This window comes from Orbicella faveolata, unplaced genomic scaffold (genome assembly GCF_042242905.1).
Source record: "Orbicella faveolata isolate gen_17 unplaced genomic scaffold, um_ofav_v1 contig_3, whole genome shotgun sequence".
NCBI lineage: Eukaryota > Metazoa > Cnidaria > Anthozoa > Scleractinia > Merulinidae > Orbicella > Orbicella faveolata.
Genome location: NW_028301558.1, coordinates 11,600,025 through 11,622,260, shown reverse-complemented (window position 1 = coordinate 11,622,260; position 22,236 = coordinate 11,600,025). Strand labels below are relative to the sequence as shown.

The following is a 22,236-nucleotide window of genomic DNA, read 5'->3' as shown; positions in this document are numbered from 1 at the left end:
TAGCCAAAGCCTGAACAGAAAAAGAAAAAAATTTAGGATGAAACATATTTTATTGCTCACAAATGCATCCTGGAAAATTCAGTCCTTTAGTTCTATGAGAAATTCATCTCTGTACAAATCTAGCTAACTCTGTTGCATTCTATCCCGGTAATAGATAAGAACCAAACGGGAGTTTGCTACGTTTTATCTATGCAAGTTCAAAACTAAGAAAAAAAAACCGTTTAATTAAACGTCTGTCAAGTTTCTACATTGAACCGTAAAATAGACAGAAAGTGACTCGCTGTTTGTAACTGATGGCTGAGGCCCAGTCCACACTACACCGGAGAAATTTGAAAACCGCGTTTTCATTCTGAAAACGCATCAAGTGTTTTCCGTCCACACTACGCCGGAAAAATTTGAAAACGCAACAATCACCGGTAATTTTGGATTTGTACTTCAGGAAAACGTGGGCAGAGAAATCAAATGATCATCGTGACGTCATCATTTTCGAAAAGCTCCGTTTTCAAAATGTTTTCCGTCCGTACTAAAACGCAAAGACGGCGTTTTCGATTCCTCTCGTTTGACGAAGTTTCCGGAAAGCTCCGTTTTCGTGAGGGATTAGTGTGAACAGAGCCTTATACCAACCTCGTTCCTGATGGAACCCTCGTTCCCAGGGTCTCTCTTCTTTCCGCCCCCTAGAGCGCCGCTCTGTCGCTCCAGGGCGCCGGAAGAAGAGAGACCCTGGGAACGAGGTTGAGCCTTATAGGTCCCTTTACTTAAGCCACACGAGCAAGTGTGTATTGGGCCAATCAGAGTCACTTTGGGGACTGTCATAACCGTTGGCGTTCTGGCTCCATCCATTTGCATTGGAGCCCTTCACCAAAACTCCTACTGCCATGCAGTAATCGTTTACCTTGGTATTTCCTCGCCTGTTATAAGATGCGTAGGGGTATGAACTACCGTGCTGCTGCAATGGCATTATGCCATACTTGTTTTGGTAGCAAACCTAGATGTATGACCAGAAGGAATCCCACGTAAATCACTTACTCGTACCTTGAACTAAAATCATGATTATAAATCCACGGGCTATTGGAAAATTAGATTACGAGTAGTCCCTCTTTCGCTTAGCCTGTTGTTAGTGACACGAAAAACAAAAGCGCGAGAAAGAAAAAAGGACGTCTATTTACGGTCTCGCTCGAGGGACCAAGCGAAAGAGGGACTACTCGTGGTCTATTGGAATATTCGCGAGGGTGGTACGTTCTGGTTGGACGTATTTCTGGGAGGGCTATAACAATCAATATTTTAAAGCGTGTAAGCCTTCGAAGCAATGCGTGAGCCAAAAATCAAAATCAGCCTGCATAACTCCTAAACCAACAAGCAAGCTTAGAAGAGACACACGCACATGGATTTTTTCGTTACCTGGGTTTTGCCGTTCCACGCTGTCACGGTTACTTGGTGTGTGTCTGCTGCCTTCACCCTAGCCGGACCAACGCCATAGTTCCACCAAGTACTGTATTCTCTGCCCATTGGCAATTCCCACTGAATCCATTTGGCCCCTATTCCCAACGGAGTTTCACTGCTGGATAACATGATTTCAGACGAATACCTGACAGGAAGGCGGCGGGCATCCAGGCAAGCAAAGTAAGCCCTGGCAGGCAGTAAGCCCAGGCAGCTTGTCTCTTGAATTCGCATTAGGTGACTTAAGGAGTTCTGTGTTGACATTTTCCACGAGCCACCGTTGGTAAATAATTCCTGCACTACCGCTAATCTTTCCAATAAGAGTCCATCCACCATTTTCCATGTCACAAAAGGTGGAGATGCTTTCATCGCCATTAATCCCGGTCCTGAGCCAGTAGACGCCATTTTTGGTCGAAGATGTCTGTCTTCCATGACGATTTACGTCGTGAATCTGCTTGCAAGAGTCTCCAGGTCGCTCTTTATCTCCATAAGGGAAAGCATTGTAATGTGTTAGGTGACATGTGTCTCCAGGGCTTACCGTGGGGTTGGACTCGACGACCAAAAGTACTCTTAAATTGTCATAATAGGTCGTACATCCGATCCTACTGTCAACTGTGAGGCAGCCGAATCCGATGGTGTCCCTTGGAATCATCCATGTGTTTTGTACAGCGATATTTTGTATGGACACACCATTGGCCCCCAAATTTTGTACTTAAAACGAAACCACTTGTTTTTAACAAGAGGTTGTGGAAGCTGGCATTTGTACTTCCATCCTCCGTCTTTGTTGTGGACAAACGGTCTCATAGTGCATTCCTTGTCATCGGTCCTGTACGCAAACCACCAAACTGTTGTGTGCTGTAGCCCGAATTCCTGAACTCGTAAAAATGGACCAGGATAAACAGTGCCCGTACCTGTCTCCATAAGATCAAGTTGCACTTCAATGTCGCCCCGTTCTTTCCCTTCTTTAAGGTACAGTCCAACCTCACCATATCCAAACAGTGATCGGCCAGTTTTGCCAGCCCAATCTCCCCAGACCCGTTTCCAGTCTCTCAGTGTTGAATTAGAGAAATCTTCGTAGAACAGGAGCACGTTCTTTGGGTCAGCTTTGGTCTTGTCAGTGGATTTTCCACCAAAATCGAGAGCATAAGAGGTGTAACCCAGTGTATTGGTAGGAAGTACCCTCTGCGTTCTGAATTTAATAGTAGTACTATTAGTGTACAAATCAGTAACAATTCGGTCTATCTCAACCGGAAGACTTCCATCATCATGGAGGTAAAATACTCGCCGATCTTCGCCATCTTTGGATGTTTTCTTCTCGTCTACCAAGTACTTATGATTTACTGTACGTAATGGCAAACAAAGAGGGAAACTGTAAGCACCGAGGTGCAAATGATGTCTAACTGGATAAATTGCGGGTATTGGAAAGTAAAATAGACGCTACCGTGTTTATTGTCCGCCGACAAGCCTGTCATCATTACCAATTTCCAATTAAAAGACATGGTAGAATTATATGAATTATATATATTGCGGGCTGTAAGCTTTCAATGGGCAATTCCACCTATGAGACGTGCCTGCACGGAATCATGGTAGTTGTATTCATGAAAACAAATTTCCAGTCCAAGATGATGACAACTACCATGATTCCCTGCAGGTGCATCATACAGGGAATTGGCCATAGACAGAGCAACACTCGTTTTTGAAAAATGACAGCCACATAACAAGCGAGGTTGTGTAGCAGTTCGGTTCGACTGAAGTTTGACGTTCGACTTAAACAGGCGTTCCTTCAGTTATTTGAGTCGACCCAAACTGCCATTAAGTCCGGCTCATGTGAAGTACGGCGTTTGACCCGGGCCTAATTATAGTAATAAACTGTAGTCGACTATCATGTAGGAACAGTATAGTTTATTGAGTACAAACATAGTCGATTCATCGATATAGCTATAGCATTGTAGCCTGGATAATTTTAACTCTTTACTCTAGTCCTTTGAACTCCTACGAGCGGGGGATCCAACTTTTAGATATTTTGTACTTGAAATTATTGACACATTTATCAAAACGTAGACAGAAGAAAAAATACGCAAAAAAGAAACCCGGCTTGGGGAAGGCAACCTGAACTTTATGCCGCGCTGTTGCAGTTGTCACGATGCCCTTATTTAGTCAGCAAGCCCTTGGTTATACCTTTCATCTGCAGACGACAGACATTCTACGGTAAGCCATATTTCGAGTGTATCAAAGACTGTTGCAAAGTATTTACAAGTAAGTAGCGAAACTTGATTGACATAAGACAGTGGAATGAAAATGCATAAGATCGTTTATCGGCACAAATTGTGCTAGTTAGAGACTTAGATAGGTCAATTGGACAGAATTCTGGAGAAAAACGAAAGTTTTGGGAAAAATGTGCTTTTCCTTAACAATAATATTATTAAACAACCACAGTATATCAAAGCGCTTCGTAGACAAGTTGTTGAATGATTAAAATAATATACGTCCTTTTGGAAACAAATTCTTCATAGAATCGACTCTAAAGGTGCTGTTATCTTGTTTTTCGATAGACTTTACTCATGCTTGCAGTTCTCAAATTGTGCCTTGGGGCGTTCTCAAGTCAGGAATCCAAATGATGCACTATGAACAACCGCAGGGGTCTCCACACGTCTGCAGATCAGTCCACATCTCTCTTAGCTCCTCGGGATCGTTTTCTGGAGAGGTAAAGGTTCCCGTATCACACTCACGTCCACAAGACCAGCGGTAATCCTGTAAAAAGATTATCAATAATAAAATGGTTTACTTAAGGTTTACACGTCTTCTTTTTTGCTGAAAGATAGCGTGCCCTAAAGGGAAAGGCAGACAGACAGACAGAAAGACAGAGAGACAGACAGACGGACGGACAAATAAACGACCAGACAGATAGACAGGCAGGCAGACAGACAGACAGACAGGCAGACAGGTAGACAGGCAGGCAGACAGGCAGACAGACAGACAGACAGGCAGGCAGACAGGCAGACAGACAGACAGACAGGCAGACAGACAGACAGGCAGACAGACAGACAGACAGACAGGCAGACAGACAGACAGGCAAACGAACGAACGAACGAATATATAGGCGGACGGGCGGGCGGACGGACGGACGGACAGATAATGATTGTCAGCCAGAACCCAATGGTGATATGTAGGTGAGTACACAGTGCTTACTGCAATTCATTTGGCAACAGTGCAAGGCCTTGTCATTGATCTTAGGAGGTGTACAGAGATTTCAAGATTGTACCAAACATGGTATCAAAGGATTCTAATTAAGTATCCTATTAAGCTTATTACAAAATACACCTCTAGAGTACCTAGTGAACATGTCTGTTAGTGATATGAACAAAGTAAACCTACGTTGACAAAGTTTGGTCCCACCGCTGAAAGCCAAATTCCTACCGACACGTCTTCACCCTGAAAAGATGATAAATAAGATGAAATACACGGCACGGTGTACAGGGAATTTGACTTTAATTTAGTTGTAGAAATGCTCCGCTTGTACCTGATATTGTTTGAGGTGAACTGCATTTAACGCCAGCCACCTCACAAGGTCAGCGGACAGAACATTCCCCGCGCCACAAGCGAACGTCGGGTACACTGGAGCCGTGTAGTCAAGTTCCCGCCATTTCCCCACACGCTCCACCGGCCAATCAGAACGAAACCTGTTGAGAGACACACGTGATTTAAAATGGCAAAACGTTTACCTGCTACACAGGCTATTTACATTACAGCATGTTCTTTGGCTTCGTGGCAATAGATTTGAAGTATAGAACCGCCCCAGGGGGTTAACTAATCACCTCTAACTACTTGCGAAATACTACATATGGCTAAAAATTGAGTATTGGTAGTCAGGAGCTAACATTGTAAGATAGTGGTTTGACACTGACTATTTTTTTTTTTTTGATGTTTTGTTCAAGGATGCGCAATCTGGAAATGACCACATCGCCATCCCAGAAGTCTACAAGTCTTTGGCACGCGCATAAGTCACGCGCTACGTTTTCTTGAAACTTCACGCGGAATTTTCCTCAGCGCGCTTTCGACGTACTGTTTTTTTAATCACGCGTACTAACGTTAGTTTTTCAACTGATGAAGGCTCAAGCACCAGCCGAAACGTCTTGAACGAAACATCAAAAAAATAGTCAGTATCAAACCACTATCTTACTACCATATATACCGTTGTAGTATTAAATGGAGAACAACTGTTTTTTAGTGCTTGTCTAACAGTAGTATAAACAAAGCTGAAATCGAAAAACAAATATCAACTAGGCCTGATTCACCAGAACGTCAATTACTACAATAAATGGAAAAGTGTAACTTAGAGCTGTATTCACTTTTCTCTGTACGCTATTGGACATGGCGCAACGTTCCTGCAATTTATAGTAAAGAATGTAACTACGTATTTTTTTTTTTACTTTTCTTGCACTCCATTGTATTGTAAGTATATTACATCTAAGTATTGTAAAGGTAACACAGATATTGTTAATTAAAAAAAAGGTATTAAATTATTCAATCCCCTTACGACTCTTACATAAATCGGTCAAAACATACTAAATACCAAACGCTTTTTTCCTTCTCTTTTTATTTGCCTAAAATGTCATAGTTTTACACTGGACAGTCGGCCCTTTGCACAACCCCTCACGTGACCAATCATACATAATGCTCCTGGAGGAAAAACCGTGATCAAAATGGCAATTTGACAACAATTACGCTCAAAATCGAGATTTTATGGCTCTATCACTTTAAAGGATTCGTAGGATTCGCGAAGAAGAGACGAGAAGCCTTTTTCAATACAAATCTCTTTCAATTTTAAAACTTTCAAAGCGCCATAAAAATTTCATTTAGACAACAACGTCTCAAAACTGGCGATGGTACTAATTTTATCACGTGACAAGGCTTTCAAAGCGAGCACCTTACACATAATATACATTAACAGCTCTTTTCATAAATGGCTGCCAACTTAAAATTCTTTTGTAAGCATTTACATTAGCCTTACTAACCTCGTTTCAGAGTAAAAATTCTTTTGAATTACCAACTTCAATATGAGGTTAGTAAGGCTAATTTTAATACTTGTAACAGAATTTATAATTGGCCACCATTTATGAAAGTGGTCTATATTGGCGATTTTAGGCCATTGAGGCTTAAAGAAAACATTATGTAAATGCCTTATTTACATTTATTCGCACCTGCTCCACCAGATACGTTCTTTTCCACGTAGTTTCCTGTCACCGAGTTCCTGGAATGCCAAATCGAGAAATCTACGTTATCCCACATATGTTCACAATCATAAAATGGTTAACTAGTGAGACAATCTCAGATAGTGCAGAGCGCAATTGATAGCTCTGGTACAGTAGTCCCATAAGTACTCACCCCTACTCGGTTCACTTCCGGTTTGTGTCTATCTTGGTAGTCTGCTACGGCTTTTCCCCTTTGCAGTGTGTATGTTTCAAGGTTGTATTTTCATTCAAGGTCCAAACATTACGCACAAATTAATTACTACTGGTGCTTTAAGTTGATTTTCGTTCATTTTAAATTCAACAATACGCTGAAGCAGCAAACGTGACAATTTAGCTCTTCACGCCAACTTTGTAACTTGATACTTTTGTTTTCCTCGCAAAGCCATGTAATATGAAACCCCTGTTTTCTCCAAAACATACGGAAGATGTCCTTGTTTTTTGGAGATAAATGAAAGAAAGTTAAATATCTGATGTAGTGATGAAGAAACGGAACAGAGACGATGTTTTACTAAAAATGCAAATTTTTACCGATGAACAAGAACTAATTTAATTATCAGATAGTCATGAAATACCACTTTCTTTTTCTGTTGCCACCTTTGTTGTTAACAATAAAACAATTCAAAATTAACACACAACGATATTGATGGCTGAGAAGCTTTTCAACGAAAAGTATTGAAGATAAACAGCGCTACTTGGCCGATATGAATGAGTCTCCTCACAGACTGATTAAATTAATTTGCGCTTTCATTAGGTGCCACGGCGTCTGCAGCAATATTTGAGCATTTTTCTGGTTTCTTTTGTTACAAATTCACAATTTGCGGAGTATTAACGCCACTAACTTGAGAACTTTTTGGTCTCTCTTACAGACACAATTAAGGCAAGAAATAAACAAGTCGCTAAGGAGAAGCAATATATTTGAACTCTGACAAGCACACTATTGTAGATTGAAAACAGCAGATGATATCTGTTGAACCGACCTGTTTGTAATTCTAAAAGCTACGCAGCCACAGTAACGTTTCACTTTTGCAATAAAAAGGGACAACTGGCGCTACCTGAAAAATAACTGCCGTCCTTGGTCACATGACACGATATATAAAATACTGCGTGTAAAGATAGTGTATAACACTAACAATGCTAGAACGCATGCGTCTTACATGTTGAGCTCTACCATAAGGAAAACCACTCAACATTTGTGCGTGATTCCGTATGCAATGTATCCTTCACCTAATATAGAGGCCACGAACCCTAACTAATCTACGCATGCGTTTAGGGCAAATTAGTTTTGTTCTAAGGAGAATGGTACCACAAGGAGAGCAAGGGGTTACTTGAAACAAATATATAGCTTTGCGATGTTCAAAGTTAAGCGACGGCGATGGAATGTGTTTTACGTAGAGTACACATGTACCTTTCCCACCCTACTCCCACTACTTCCCTGCCTCTAGACTAATTAATTAATTGAAATTAATTAATTAAACAAACATTAAAGTTTACACCTTAGCGCCATAGGGCCATAGTGCCATAGCGCCATAGTGCCATAGCGCCATAGTGCCATAGCGCCATAGCGCCTTAGTTCCTTAGCGGCAGGCAACCCCCATAACCATCCCAATAGTGCACTCTGCACTAAAAACGAACAGATATAAAGAGGGAAACTGAATTAAATCCACTAGAAGTCTTGGCAGCCGGGCTGGTTATAAAACTCATTTTACGATTTTATTTCTCCGTTTTACTGCTTACTTTTAGTTTCGATTGAGAAGATATATCAAACACTCAAGACAGTGTTTGAACACATTTTAAAACACCTCGAAGTTCGTCAAAAATACTCCGCTACTCGTCGTATTTTCAACGCTCTTCTCAGTGTTTCAAAATGCGATCAAACACGGTCTTTCGGGTTTGATACATTTCTCAAAGTACAAAACCCTTACCTTGATGATTGCTTCCACATCAACGAAACAGTCATCGTCTGTCTTCAGAGTAAAGTTAAACTGCGTATTCTTTACAGTCCTGACAAATCAATTTTTAAAAGAGTCGTTTGTTAAGAGAACAAACTTTAGAACAGCCACTATAGTCAAGCGTTCTAAACCTTCTCTAGCAAATTCCTTGCGTTCTGTTTGAGCTGGGATTACTTATCGGCTACTAACTTCATCAATTGGTAATGACAGAGTTGCCGCTCAAAGTTCAGGAAGTATTTACTGAAGGCATGAACAATGTAATAAGCCATGGCGTCTTCTCAAGAAGACAGGCGCTCGGAGAGTACAGCACTTCGGGGGCCGACCGCCGAGCCCTTCGCGTTCTCTCGCTCGTCTCGTTCTCTTTCGTCCACGAATGGACAGACGGACGGACAAGCCTGATAAGGTGCTAAAAAACGGGTGCGCCCAGCACGATAGTGTACACCATACGTCTCTGGTACTTTAAAAAGTTTATGCGCTTGTCCGTAGGACTACACCCCGCATAAGAGCGGTGAAGCCGCGATGTTCCTGCGGGTCACGATAAAAACCGAAAAAGCCTCTAGCACCCAGGGTAACCAGAGATGGAATTATTTTCTAAACGTCAAAGTTTCCTACCAGTTGTAAAATTTGAGCAGTTTTTTGGGAAGATTGCGGTAAACATCAACAACATCCACCATCAGTATGTCATCATGCGCCCGCAGCTCACGCTGTAGTTCTTGTTCTTCTCGCAACAGTACTCCGCGCCACATTTCCTTTCTCTCTTTCGCAAGTTTCCTTCTTTCCTCTAACTTTTCTTTTGAGAAGTCACCATCTGCGACTGAAAAAGTTTCAAATAGGATCACTTCCAGGGCTTAATGTTTCAAAATTGCCTCGACAGTTAGGTTAATTTACCAGACTAATACGTTTATGCATGTCTGAAGACATGGCTGATCATCGCAGTTATATACAAAAATTCAGGCTTGAACGGAATTCGAACCCATGACCTCTGCGATGCCGGTGCAGTGCTCTACCAACTGAGCTATCAAGCCAACTGGGAGCTGGCCACTTTGTGAGTTCGTAATATACCCGTAGATGGTGAAGAATACAAGCGAATATACATTGTACGAAAGATCATGTATTTGAACCGCGAAGAAAGATGTGAAGACGTGATTGATCAGGTCTCTTACCGTAAGCACGATATAAAAACGTTCCAGCACCATACTGGTTGTTCTCTTCGAAGACTCTCTCCTCGTACCCAGGAAACACCCCCTGTTCAACGCCATATCGACTAATCTAGAAACGTAACACAACAGTTGCGAGAAAAATGAAAAAAAGAGCACTTTAATCTGGAATTTCTGTCTATCACTAGCTAGTGAAGCCATTTTTTCCTGAAACCACTTCAACTAATCTGGTGTAAAAAGCGCGTGTAAAACTTGAAACTTGTTATCTGAATGTGGAGACAGGACCTTCTACGTCTTGCTCACCCACAACCTCAGAATGACACCAAAAGTACAGATTGGTGTTTTCTGCGCTTCGGCTTTTTTCATAAAAGTGCAAATGAGGGAAGTAGACACGAGCACAGCAACAGTACAAAGTACCGCACTAGCTGAACTTTTAATGTTCAAAAGGTAGACCCTCTGGGAATAGAAAGCACAACGCCAAGGAATATAACGGCATTTAAATCGCAATTTATATGCGTATATCGTAATTTAATTTATATCGTAAAGAAAGAAAAAAACAAAAAACAAAAAACAAAACAAAACAAAACAACAACAACAACAACAACAACAACAACAAGGACAACAAAAATTTTCACTAACTCTGTGAAAAGAAATCAGGCCTCCACCATTGTCCAGGCCACCATGCATCATGGGATTGTTACTGCTTGGATCAGATGAACTGAAGTTTTCTGCAACAATGGAACCTTCAAACCCCTGATGTTGAGCGAAACATAAATGTCATAATTTAGTATAAATCTACCAGTGCTCCATCGCAAATGCTGTTCTCTGATTGACTATGCTACTCACTATCTATTCTGTCATAGATAGTGCGCAGCATAGCAGTGTGCCCTTGCTAACAAAATGATGGCAGCCTCTTGCCATTTTTGAAGTGTTTGTGAAGAGGATTTAGATAAAGTTTTGAATGACCAATAGATTTACACTAAAACAATTATAGATTATTCTCTCTTGATTTCTATGTGTGATAGTTGACTTGGGCTGTGCCCTCATCAGCTATCACATAATAGAAATCTCCAGCTCATAATCTAATATTGTTTAATATATCATGATGTATATGTACATAACTCAGAAGCTTACCTTGGGCAGGACAAAGTGATCGACTGCCTTGAATCTGCTGCCCCCGACTAACTCTCCAGGGTCTTCTGGGGTGAAGTTAACACTCAAGACTTCTTTCTGCAAAATATAATTCCATCCAATAATTAAAAATGGTTAAATTACAATACTACACGACCATATCAATACACATGTGCAAAGGGTACCACTTTACTCTGACAACATGACCATTTTAACTTTCAAAGCAAGATTACATGTACATCGGACATCAGGGAGGTAGACAGAGAAAAATATGACTGAGGCAATGTCCATCTAGATAGTTAGGGCTTTTATGATGAATAGAAACAACAAAAATGAACAAAAAAAATAATGACTGAGGCAAGTGCCTCAGTTTGCCTCACACTGGCTACAGCCCTGAAAGTGTGCAGTACCATAGTGCTTTTGTATGTAGTGTGACGTGTGAATTAATATCGTTTTATTATTATCAATAATCTTTCTGTTATGTGCACATTCCATTTTGGGCACTCATATGATACAGTTATCTGTCTACCAACAACACAGTCATAATCAAATCACTTACTTGTGAAATCCTGTCATAAAGACGAGCTGTTAAGCCACCTCTAAATCCATCTGAATTGCTGTCAAATACTCCAAGCTGGGTAACAACAATGGGAAAATTCACCTTCAATTAAACAGAACCACGTCACTGTTAATTTCCAATGAATAGAGCACTGCAAAGGCTACCAATTAAGGTCTTCCTACACCCACAAGTAGAATTGTTATTAGTTGAAACAACAATTTACCTCTGTCTACAAAAAGGTGCTATTTTATTTGGACCTCTCTAGAAAGGTCTTATTCATAACAAAGCCCACCAAGCTTATTACAATATAATTTTGTCAAAAAGACCATGAGTTTCTGGCACAATCTGAGATGTCTACGGCAACACAAACCACCTACTCGAAAGTCCATTCCCAGTAGTCCTTGGTAAATGTGGAATCCAACAGCACCCTTAGGGACCCTGTGCGCTATGATATCTTGATCAAGCACTGAGAAAAGAGTTGAAATATTTTATCCTTAATGGTTATTTCAATCTTTAACTGCCAAAGTTCTTATATTAATTGACTGAAACAAAGTAAGAACACGTCTGATAACTAAAGAATGTAGCACTTGTTTATGCAAAAAAAAAAAAGATTAATGTCAGGCACCTGGGTCAACTAAGGTATCAGGCTCACAAGAGTACTGGTCCAGTCTGTCCTGAGGTGGTATGTGACATGACTCATCACCAACAATGAATTTGATTAACACCCTGAGGGATATTTTAAAACAAAACACACAGTAAATAATGACTGAAAAGGGGAAGGGAAAGGAGGGTGAACCACCTACACTACTTTGTGATTACAGTGAAAGATGATACACGTTTTACCTTCCAAATAAAAGTGCTATGCATCGTACTGTTGCCACTTGCGAAAGTTTTTGATTAACTTTTGACATCTTTTTGACAGTTTTTTGCCTGCTTTCAGCACACATTCTTAATAGTACTCGGTACAGGTATTTATGAAGCTAAAATCTTGAGATCACCTTTTCTGCAAGACTGCGTGGTTTAGGACATGTCCAACCCATGTTTCTCTGAGTGCTTGACGGGGTTCACTATTGCCTCTTGCCGATAAGATCCCAATCACCACGTCATAACTTGGTAATGCAGAGCTCTCTTCAGAGAAAATCAACAACTACACTGTACTCCTATTTTGTCATTATATTTCTTACTGGATAATACAGCATGGAGGGAAAGTAGAACAAAGAAACACTTAACCATGAGAATATGTTTTTCAATCTCTGAATATCCTTGATTAGAATGTGAACTGCTAAATGAAATGTGGATCATTTAAACCATACTTCCAGCACCCTCTCCCTAAAAAAAAACTTCTATCCCCCCCCCCCCCCCCCCCCATCAATTTTATTCTCAAATACCACCTACCACACACGCCTGGGATCTTCTCAGGTACACACCCCATCCCCCTTACCCAAACCAGGCTGATATCAAACTTACATGTATACATATCCAGTGTTATGTATCGGTCAATTCCAGGAGTGCATATCCATGCATAAAAAGTTATTTTGGATAGGCGCTCTTGGAATCGACTGACATTGTACTATTTTGATAACAACAGAAAGCTAGCAGAAAACTGTATAATAATTATAAAATGGGGATTTAGCGACCCAGATGTTCCAAAACGGAGCTAGAATTTGATTGTGATATTTAAGTACCTTTCTCAATCCTTCCACTGTCGTCTTCATTGGTGAGATATTCTGTTATTAGGATCAACTGCCAAGCAATGCTCAAGAAAATCACAAGAAGCTGCCATCTTCCCGGCATCGGAGAAACGAGTCTGCGTTGTCAATGACCAGCGTTTAGGTACTTACATGATTATTCGTGTACCACATCTCGAACTATTCCCGTGTAGCGCCTCTGTGATGAGCTGGTCTGCCTTGAGAGGAGCGCGACTTTTGGTGAGTAACACAAAATATTTTCTTGCTATGCAACAGTCGGAAGGTCTAAATTATTTCTTTAGTTTGATAGCAAACATTTGAACCGTATTTAATACCCTAATGTGACTATTAAACGCAGTACAGGTTTTGCCCGATTCAGCTCGCATCCTCGCCTTGCGTGATTTTATTGCGTAACGGACAAAGATATTCAGAAAAATGCGATGTAAGATCGCAGAGGAGGCAGAAATCGTGAGACGCCCATACAATCAGTGCAACTGTTCGATCTTTTGAAATCTAGATCTTAGCTTATAAGGAAATATTGGGAATACCATAGGGCAGAATACCGTACATGTAGATTGTACCCTCAAAACGTAAGTGTGTCTGTGTCCATAAGGGGAATTATGGATATTTTACAGACAATATCATGGTGATGGGTGAGAAACTACTCCTTAATTCTGGCGCGAAATTTCAGGGTTAATGTATAATTTGACATGTGAAATTACAAAATTGCCATGGCATTGTTTGGCATGAAATTTCTCGATACAAATTATAAAGAAGTAAAAAACCCACGATTGTAAGTGTAATTTGTCACCCATCATATTAAAAGGTAATCAAATACTATACTACTGAAATAAGAAAATAGCTTCATGCAAGTTTTGTGAAAATTGAAATAATTTCCCCCAGCCTAAAGGTACAGGAAACTATTTGAATAATTTTGACAAAACTTGCATGAAATTATTCCCTAAATTTACTCATCATGATTTGATTACGCATACTAATTAACTGTCTAGCTGTCTGTTTAACAAATAGATTCTATGTTGCTGTACATCTGTTAAGTAGTAGATTACAGATGACATCAAAATGTGGTAAGAACATATAAGTGGCATACGAGCCATGAGTCACTGATGTTCTTACCACATTTTGATGTCTTCTGTGATCTGTTACTGGACAGGTGGACTACAGCAAGGAATCTATATGTTTTATATAATAAAGAAACAACTAAAAAAATGTTAATTGACATCATCTATGCATCTGTCCTCTGATACATGTAGATCACAAGTGAGAGCCAATCAAAATGCAATATTAATTCAACATAGTATGTAATACAAATTTGATTCATGATCAGTCTACATGTAGGCCAGCACTTCACTCAAACGCTAAACTTTATATTGTAAGTTTTGAGAGGTTTCCTTTTACCAGTTCTTATTTTCTGCATGCCTCAGCTACTGCAACTGATTTCATGCATGCTTTTCACCATGCATCAGTGGCCTCATGGCATAGTTTGCTCAACTCCAGATTCGAGCAGTTGAGGTTCAAGTCCTGTCCAGGGATATTGTGTTGTAATCTCTGGCAAGGTACTTTACTCTCATAGTGCCTCTATCCAGTCAGTTGTATAACTGGGTATCAACAAATTTAATTCAGGGAATTAAGCCCTGTGATGGACTAGGATCTCATTCAGGGGGGAGTAGAAATACTCCTAGTGGCTTCATCTGTATTAACCAGCACCAGAGGTATATAAATGCTAGTCTGATAGGCCACTTGGCTGATGTGCAGACATCATCTTCTATATAATGTTCGGAAAGTTATATTAATTAATTGATTTGATTGATTTTGATCATAACCCTGAGTGGGTATAGGTCCAGATTATATATATGATAATTAATAGTTTTCATTAAATGTTTAATTTCTAGTGTCTGCGACCGCATGTTTTCCTGAGATCCCTCCAGGTGCAGGCAGAGTCTGCTGGTGAAAAGAAACTAGCAGAAATTTTAAAGCAAAGTTTCAGCGCCTCTCAAATTGCTGTCAAGGACATTTCAGGTAGGTGAAAATCCCTGTTATAATATTTAATTAAATATTGTATATACTGTATATTTCTATGATTGGAAAGGAAAAAGTTTAGTTTTCTGTGTAGATTTTCTCTTCCTGCATGATATGCAAACTCTGAAGTTCAAAACCGTCTGCTGTCAATCATATTATTTATTACAAAAACAACCAGTGAACATTGAAATAAACAAACAAACAAAATGGATTGAAATCTTCTAATCACAACCCACAGTTGTGATTGGAAGCCCAGCGCATATCATTGAAAGGTGCGGTAATGGCCTTTTCAAGTTGTACCCTCTCACGAGCTATAAATACACATGTATACATACACAATGTACATGAAACACGTAAATATTGTTCTTTTCAACACAGGCTGCCCCAATTGCATAAACTAGAATACTGTATTGTTTGCACCCCTTGCAACTTGTCACCAATTAAAGAGACCGTTTATACAGAAACCAGAGGAGTTAATTATTGTGTACCTCTTAAGAAAGGCCATTGTTTTTCCTCTTGTTTTCTTCAGGAGGATGTGGGGCTATGTATGAAATATTTGTTGAATCTGAGGACTTTAGGGGAAAGAGACAAGTGCAACAGCATCAACTTGTCAATAAAGTGAGTATTTTATACATGTACATCCAGTCAATAAACCAGTTGTTATGTTCGTACATAATGATCAGCATTCTGCTGCATAAAATAATTTTAGGAACATAACCCTCACATGCTGTATTCCTCTGACATGATTTTGTATGCCATCCCCCCCAACATGTTAACAAGCATTCCTGGCATCCTGGTGCATTGGGTTCTACATGTAGCTTGCCAAAATGTAATATTATTCACCTCAGTGTTGGTGAAAGTGTTGTATATTATAAATTATGTATTTAAAGTAGTAACTGAAGGTAAATATTCACTATTCACCTCTACTTCAGTGATTAATTGTCAATATTATACCAAAGTTGCATGTACGTGTAGATCAAGGCTGTGCTCTAGAAGCACCCAGGTGCCACAGGCAACTAACTTTTACCTTTAGGTGACTGGACAAACTTACTTCTTTTGATATAAAAAAGTGCTGGACACCCTGGATTTCATGGTTAGGAACCTTTGGGCTCTGCATAATTTTTCCTAGACCACAGCAACAGCCTTGGTAGATGTACATTAAACTCTGACTGCTAGTCACAGCTACACACCGGTAGGTTTGGCAGTTGAAAGGAGATGGATTGTATTAATTTGTTTGTTTGTTTGGTTATTACCCTTAGGCTCTTGGAGATGAAGTAAAAAGCATGCATGGATTGAGGATTTTTACCACAGTTCCTGGAGAAAAATAACCTTCAACACTGTAAATTTTAAAATTCCTAATTGTGAGGGATATCATTCATTTGATACACTGTTCAAAGCAGTGTTGCCAAAATGATAATAAAAAAAGGTTACATTGCTGCGGCCTCCGTTGTGGCATACAAACTGCAAGATACTGTTGTATGTCTCATAAAATCTTTTGACCAGGAGCTAACTGAGTTTGGGCTGTACAAAGGCAGACAACTCTCAAGTGCCAAGGATGAAATATCACTGTTGTTTGAAAAAAAATATGATCCACTGAGAAAGTATTAATTCCTCTTTCCTAATGGAGACCTCTGGACTCGCTGACACTTGCCTGTGGTGACTACTTGTACATCTAAGTTGTTACCCTACATGGACATGCACAAAAGGATTTTAACTGGACACCTCCCTTATGCAGTGACCTGACTTCATTTCATGTCCAGTATATGGGTCACTTAGCTTACACAGCTGGTAATAATGGTAGGTTGTACTGTATAATTTGTAGTGATAAACACTAACGATGAAAGTTGTAACTGGGCTAGTCCCATGGCTGATCAGCAAGAAAGAATCACCATGATGGGTATATTTTATTTTAATTTAGTTTACAGATCCTCTTGATACCTTCAACTTGTATGTATGACAAAAATGTATAGGACAATAGGCCAATTTTGGTATATTAAAATTCTAACTCAAGTGGCTTTGAGGCTTGTGGGAATAAAACAAAAGAAATTAATCCCTTGACCTCAATGTGGTTTGTTTTGTTTTATTCCCCAAAGCTTTGGAGCCAAGTTAAAATTTTAAAATATATCGAAAATGGCCTTAAGTGTTTGGTATTCCAAAAAATACAAAAATCCCTAGAAGTGTAAAAAATTTGCATTTTATGTACATTATTATTTGTTGTAAAATAAATAAATAATGAAAACTGGCCTTATAAACGACTCTGATAAGTACAAATATCTTGAATTGTAACTTGAAAACTCCTATAACTCTTAGTCAATCAAATCTACATGTATTCTTTGAAAACTCTTATAACAAAAGTCAACGAAATCTAGCTATTTAAACTGTGCTGTTCTCTGATGGTTTTCATCTCTTCTCTGATGCTAAAAGTGAAAAAGCAAAAACCAAGTTAGCAGTAAGTCAATCAAGCAAATTCTGAAATTGAAATCTTAATGGAATGGTTACATCTTCTGGTGCCTTTGATTATCTTCAGAAACAAAAGTGCATCATCTGTGGGTTGCTTGTGTGATTAGTAGACTCGGACAAATAAACCATCTTGAAGACATGCTGACAGACAGATCGGCTGAAGATAAATTTGGCTACTTACAGTAATTCATCATCAACCAGATTTATACTAAGAGGATTTATCGGTCTTATGCAGACAAATTACCCATCTCAGATGGCTAATTTTTTTCAGTTGAATAATTCATCCCTAGTTGACAACTGCATTGCTAAAAGGGAGGTTGGGTGCCTGAGACATCCAGGAGTTTCCACTATTGGCAGCCAGCTCCAAGATGAAGACTTCTCCCATGGCTGGCAAATCCTGGCAACCTAGCCATGAGCCCCCATGCAGTAAAAGGAACAGGCACCCGTCACACTGTTGAAACAGTGGGAGGAGAGAGGGAAAATGGTGGGAGGGGAACTGCCTGGGCGATGAGCTGCCACAGCACAAAAATGCCAGAAAATGCCTCCTGTATGTACGCCACGTTATGATCCACGAGCATGTGGAATTCCAACACATGCGCACATGTGTCGACACCGCTGACTACCAGGGGAACGCAAGAGCTCTTTGTTGTTAACTCCGTTAAATTGCATTTAACTGCATTACAAATTCAGCCAATGTATCAACAGAAATTTATGACACTCAGGATTGACCATCTCTCTTACTAACATGAAGTGGAGAGGAAAAGATTCTCTTTAAAAACTGTACGTCTTGTTGTTAAAAGAACATACCTTAGTAGTAAAGGCTTGAAGTGATGATTGATCTCTTGTTTTGTGAGCTCGACCACTTCTTGTATGGAATACTACGGACAAGAAAAAGTTATTTCACTCTAAATATTTTGGTCATCAGCTCATCTAAAGACTAACAGTGTATTTGAAGGATTACAAAGCCTGATTAAACATCTTGGCCAGAGAAGAGCAAAAGAACAAAGTCTGTAGAGTAGTACAATAATTGCTCCCCCTTCCTCTGTTCATGAAAATGAACCTGTGCTTCTCCATCTTGAGGACAAATGGAGAGTTGACTTAAGAGAGAGCAGTATGTGTTGTACGACATACATGTGTGTACTGCTTGCATTGAGCTTTAAATGTAGCAAATAACTCACCATAAACCCAATAGATATATATAAATACCTGCACTAAACTTGCTTGTCTTCTAAAATAGCATTTTCCCTCCTCATCCTCAAACACTGGATGTAGGTTAAGGTGAAGCTGACCCTTTTCTGTTTTCAGCTGTTGGTCCCTCCAAGGAAAGACCGTGATTTCCACCACATAGAAAGAAGCAACAAATCCCTGAAAAGAAATATAATTCTGAACACTATTCTGAGTGTGTTAAAGTAGATGGTAATACTGGCAATTGTGTTAGTCACACAATGGTATACTGTGAATTCAATCAACTGGACTGAGTAGTCACGATACATGCTCCTATAAGTAACCTGTACATACAATGCCATGCATCTGTGAAATGTTAAGTCCTGTACCTCAGCAAAATGATTCATAGCATCTTTGTCACACCAGCAATAATCAGATGTCCTCAAGAGATGAGGCCTTAATCGATTACTGTCGACTTCATCACACCTAAATACAAAAGACATACATCGTACATTTGAATTTTCATTCAGTCTACTTGCACACTGATGTGATCAACTGTGTTTCAAGTGTCTTGAGAAACATCATGTTCCTTCAAGAACAACACTTGAGGATCTCATCTTTTGTGATGAGAGGACTTTGTATGAAAAACATTTAGTGATTTACACATATGTTGAGTACAGCACGTTAATGAGTGTCAACTCGCTTTTGATGCATCCTTTGTTTTCCACTTCTTGAACCTTCACACCACTGTGAAAGATAAACATTGCAAGCCACCAACTAATAGGACACACACAAGGTACATGTACAGGTATTTATTATATTGCTAGGTCTGTGACCAGGCAAGATGAATCAAATCCTGCACTGTGATTGGCTACCCAAGTGGGCAAGATGGAGCTATCTTGCCCTCTTGGGACTACCCGCTGTGTCCTGGAAGAAAAATTTTCCCGAAAGCCGTATGATAAATCCTTTATTGACCAAGCTTATTCGGTCAAGATGGCTGGATATTGGCCTCATCCTTTTTTTGCAAGTTTATGGACCTTGACTCCGTCTCGGTCCATAAACTTACAAAAAAAGAATTTGGCCAATATCCAGCCATCTTGACCTCACACTTGGTCAATAACCCATATGTATGTGTATAATTTATGGTTAAAATTAAAATATGTTAGTTATCAACACCTTCCTACATGCAGTAGGCCATGTGTTAAATAAGCAGTTTTAGTTTTGGATCATTAAGCTAAAGTAATGTATGTACTCACCTATCATTTTCAAGATCAAGTGCAACAGAATCTATATCCTCATCAGTGCCTATTACTGGTACAATTTCCACCTTGATATATAAGACAAGGAAGCACATACATGTACTTAATATAAAGAATAACATGCACATCCAAGGAATTAAAAAAAATACATCACTATTTAAACAAAAGACAATGAAAAAAATTATTAATTAAAGTAACAAATACTATTAATTTTTCATGATCATGTACAGAAATTTTGTGCCTAGAGTGTAAAGTCTGACCATTGAAAATAATGTAATCCCATTCAGACCAATTGTGAAAATGTAACTATTAACAAGAAAATTGTGTCTATCCACAAGACAGTATTAAAAATTAACTATAAATAACCCTGACCCATCAATAATTTACAACATTTGTGCAAGTGTTCAAATTCTGTTTCTTTGAGTACACAGTCACTGCTTACTTTGAAATATTCTTCAGGGACTGCAGGGGTGTATCTACTCAGAGCATCTTTCACTGCAATTCTCACATGATCTCTCTGCATATAATTAACACATCATTACAAGTTGTAAAATACCATTTGCCAAAAAAATTACCAATGTTTATACATGTATATTACTGTATAATACAATCCCAATTTTAAGTTAATACATATACATATGTAATTGGCCAATTATGATACTTAAAATTCTAACTTGCATTGGTGCGAACGCTTAGGGGAATAAGACAAAAGAATTCAGAATCAAGGTTGAGGGATGAAGAAATTATTTCTTTTGTTTTCCCCTAAGCCTCAGTACCAAGTTAGAATATCAATATATCGAGACTGTTCTATGGTACAGTATGCATGCCCATGCACAGAGAACAGTTTTAGCTGTTCAAATATACTTTTCTATCTGACTGGCAACAAATTTTACTATAAATTTTACATTTTACATTCAGTTAAAATGTGCAGCTTGTGGCCTTGATACCCATTCTTTCTCCAAGAAAGTGACGTCTTTTGTTCCTGAAATCCTCCACACACACTTACTTGTAACTTATTGCATGCTAAGAAAAGAAAGAGACTGCTTGCAGTCTATGTCTAAAGAACTGTAGACATTTATTTTAATGAGGTTCTTTTCCAGCCCAGACCAGCATGTCCTTACTCCTGGTCACTATCATTCATGTAAGTCTGGATGTGTGATATGAGCCCACAAACATTCTGATCAGTAACTGTTGACTGAGCATGCACAGTAGCTCACCTGGTATTGTGTCAAGTGTAATCCTTTCACTTTACCGTCATCTACAATTCCAAGATAAATGGTTCCTCCCTTTCCTGTGTTCAGGAAGCCATTAATGTTTCTGAAATTCAACAAAAACCATTTACTATTGTATTTCAAGCAAACGTATATATGTTCAGTGATTATCGTGCACAAAATATCCAAGAGTTCCAAAAAGCCACATACATGGTAAAATTATGCATATCCATGTAATTTTAATTAAATCTATCTTCTCCATATCAATGGTTGAACAAAATTCACAAAATTGTTTGCCTACTGGTAATTTATCCCACTCTCCCAGCTTGCTAGGTTTATATAGTTTTCTTTTTCTTTTCGCTATGAATAGATCAGAATAGTATTTGACAGATTCTGAAGCGCACGCATCAAATTGCAATTGAAACACAAGACAAAAGAATTCTCTGAAAAAAAAAAAGAAAAAAAAGAAAAAAGCCAGTTCAAAGAATTGAAAAGTGCACGATCACGTGACGGTCGACCGGTTTGCGTGCGTTCGAAGGACAAGTCCACTTTAAAACATAAATAATTCCGCGACATTATCAGTGGGAGATTATTGCTTCATAAAAGATAAGGAAATCTTTCTCCAATGCAAACTTCCGCCGTTTATGACAGATCTAAAGGTTATAAGATTCCCGGGAAGATTAATAAACTTACCTTGAAACTGCCTTTCGTGATCGCCTATCAGTTCCCGGAATATAACACCATGGCGGCAGTTCCTCTACACTTATGTTCCTGTGGCCTTTAAACTCGTGTGTAGAATCTTCTTCAAACGGAACAACTGAATTTTTGATATAAAAACGGCGAGATATTTCAGAAAAACGTGTCATCTTGTATCAGGGCGCTGAGGCCGCCATATTGATTTCTTTACCCGACCTAGGCCCCGGACTAGCCTC

General features: G+C 39.3%; 3 protein-coding genes, 1 non-coding gene and 1 pseudogene across 7 annotated transcripts; 1 reads left to right on the top strand and 4 right to left on the bottom strand.

Moving 5' to 3' along the window:
- Positions 1-751: 751 nt before the first annotated feature.
- Positions 752-3,113, bottom strand: LOC110051738 (uncharacterized; annotated as a pseudogene). Its single transcript, XR_016209594.1, has 3 exons — positions 3,074-3,113; positions 1,399-2,777; positions 752-985 (listed from the first exon to the last, which is right to left on the bottom strand). The product of XR_016209594.1 is annotated as an uncharacterized LOC110051738 (transcript).
- Positions 3,114-3,319: 206 nt separating this feature from the next.
- LOC110051739 (UDP-GalNAc:beta-1,3-N-acetylgalactosaminyltransferase 2-like) lies at positions 3,320-13,285 on the bottom strand. 2 transcript variants are annotated; one of them, XM_089297330.1, is made up of 14 exons: positions 13,171-13,285; positions 12,484-12,613; positions 12,111-12,211; positions 11,863-11,951; positions 11,486-11,587; positions 10,930-11,025; positions 10,435-10,548; positions 9,802-9,907; positions 9,251-9,452; positions 8,612-8,690; positions 6,639-6,688; positions 4,958-5,117; positions 4,813-4,869; positions 3,320-4,188 (listed from the first exon to the last, which is right to left on the bottom strand). In XM_089297330.1, the coding sequence occupies exons 1-14, from the start codon at positions 13,277-13,279 to the stop codon at positions 4,060-4,062; spliced, it is 1,524 nt and encodes a 507-aa protein (XP_089153456.1). In that variant the 5' UTR covers positions 13,280-13,285; the 3' UTR covers positions 3,320-4,059. The 2 variants fall into 2 exon arrangements, with proteins under 2 accessions (XP_089153456.1, XP_089153457.1); XM_089297331.1 differs by having other exon boundaries at positions 11,486-11,560.
- Positions 9,591-9,663, bottom strand: Trnaa-ggc (transfer RNA alanine (anticodon GGC)). The gene has a single exon. It is a non-coding gene; the product is annotated as a tRNA-Ala (tRNA).
- A 41-nt stretch (positions 13,286-13,326) lies between the features above and the next one.
- Positions 13,327-16,645, top strand: LOC149106381 (bolA-like protein 3). 2 transcript variants are annotated; one of them, XM_089297333.1, is made up of 4 exons: positions 13,327-13,413; positions 15,084-15,210; positions 15,740-15,828; positions 16,470-16,645. In XM_089297333.1, the coding sequence occupies exons 1-4, from the start codon at positions 13,327-13,329 to the stop codon at positions 16,536-16,538; spliced, it is 372 nt and encodes a 123-aa protein (XP_089153459.1). In that variant the 3' UTR covers positions 16,539-16,645. The 2 variants fall into 2 exon arrangements, with proteins under 2 accessions (XP_089153459.1, XP_089153458.1); XM_089297332.1 differs by lacking the exon at positions 16,470-16,645 and having other exon boundaries at positions 15,740-15,942.
- Positions 16,646-17,095: 450 nt separating this feature from the next.
- LOC110051705 (schlafen-like protein 2) lies at positions 17,096-22,217 on the bottom strand. Its single transcript, XM_020757765.2, has 8 exons — positions 21,998-22,217; positions 21,311-21,410; positions 20,536-20,610; positions 20,091-20,161; positions 19,224-19,320; positions 18,877-19,035; positions 18,478-18,548; positions 17,096-17,627 (listed from the first exon to the last, which is right to left on the bottom strand). Exons 1-8 carry the CDS (start codon positions 22,168-22,170, stop codon positions 17,576-17,578), a joined length of 798 nt encoding a protein of 265 aa, XP_020613424.1. The 5' UTR covers positions 22,171-22,217; the 3' UTR covers positions 17,096-17,575.
- Positions 22,218-22,236: the final 19 nt, after the last annotated feature.

What these genes read in the sequence shown, in the direction of transcription:
- LOC110051739 (XM_089297330.1), bottom strand. Translation starts at nt 13,279, where the DNA reads ATGCCGGGAAGATGGCAGCTTCTTGTGATTTTCTTGAGCATTGCTTGG. An exon ending in GCCTGATTTCTTTTCACAGA is followed by an intron (nt 9,908 to 10,434) that starts GTTAGTGAAAAT and finishes TTACGTTTCTAG; the next exon opens with ATTAGTCGATATGGCGTTGA. An exon ending in TGGGACCAAACTTTGTCAAC is followed by an intron (nt 4,189 to 4,812) that starts GTAGGTTTACTT and finishes ATCTTTTTACAG; the next exon opens with GATTACCGCTGGTCTTGTGG.
- LOC149106381 (XM_089297332.1), top strand. Translation starts at nt 13,327, where the DNA reads ATGATTATTCGTGTACCACATCTCGAACTATTCCCGTGTAGCGCCTCT. An exon ending in TGAGAGGAGCGCGACTTTTG is followed by an intron (nt 13,414 to 15,083) that starts GTGAGTAACACA and finishes TTTAATTTCTAG; the next exon opens with TGTCTGCGACCGCATGTTTT. An exon ending in TGCTGTCAAGGACATTTCAG is followed by an intron (nt 15,211 to 15,739) that starts GTAGGTGAAAAT and finishes TGTTTTCTTCAG; the next exon opens with GAGGATGTGGGGCTATGTAT.
- LOC110051705 (XM_020757765.2), bottom strand. Translation starts at nt 22,170, where the DNA reads ATGACACGTTTTTCTGAAATATCTCGCCGTTTTTATATCAAAAATTCA. An exon ending in TCACGAAAGGCAGTTTCAAG is followed by an intron (nt 21,411 to 21,997) that starts GTAAGTTTATTA and finishes GTTGAATTTCAG; the next exon opens with AAACATTAATGGCTTCCTGA. An exon ending in TCCCTGAAGAATATTTCAAA is followed by an intron (nt 20,162 to 20,535) that starts GTAAGCAGTGAC and finishes TTATATATCAAG; the next exon opens with GTGGAAATTGTACCAGTAAT.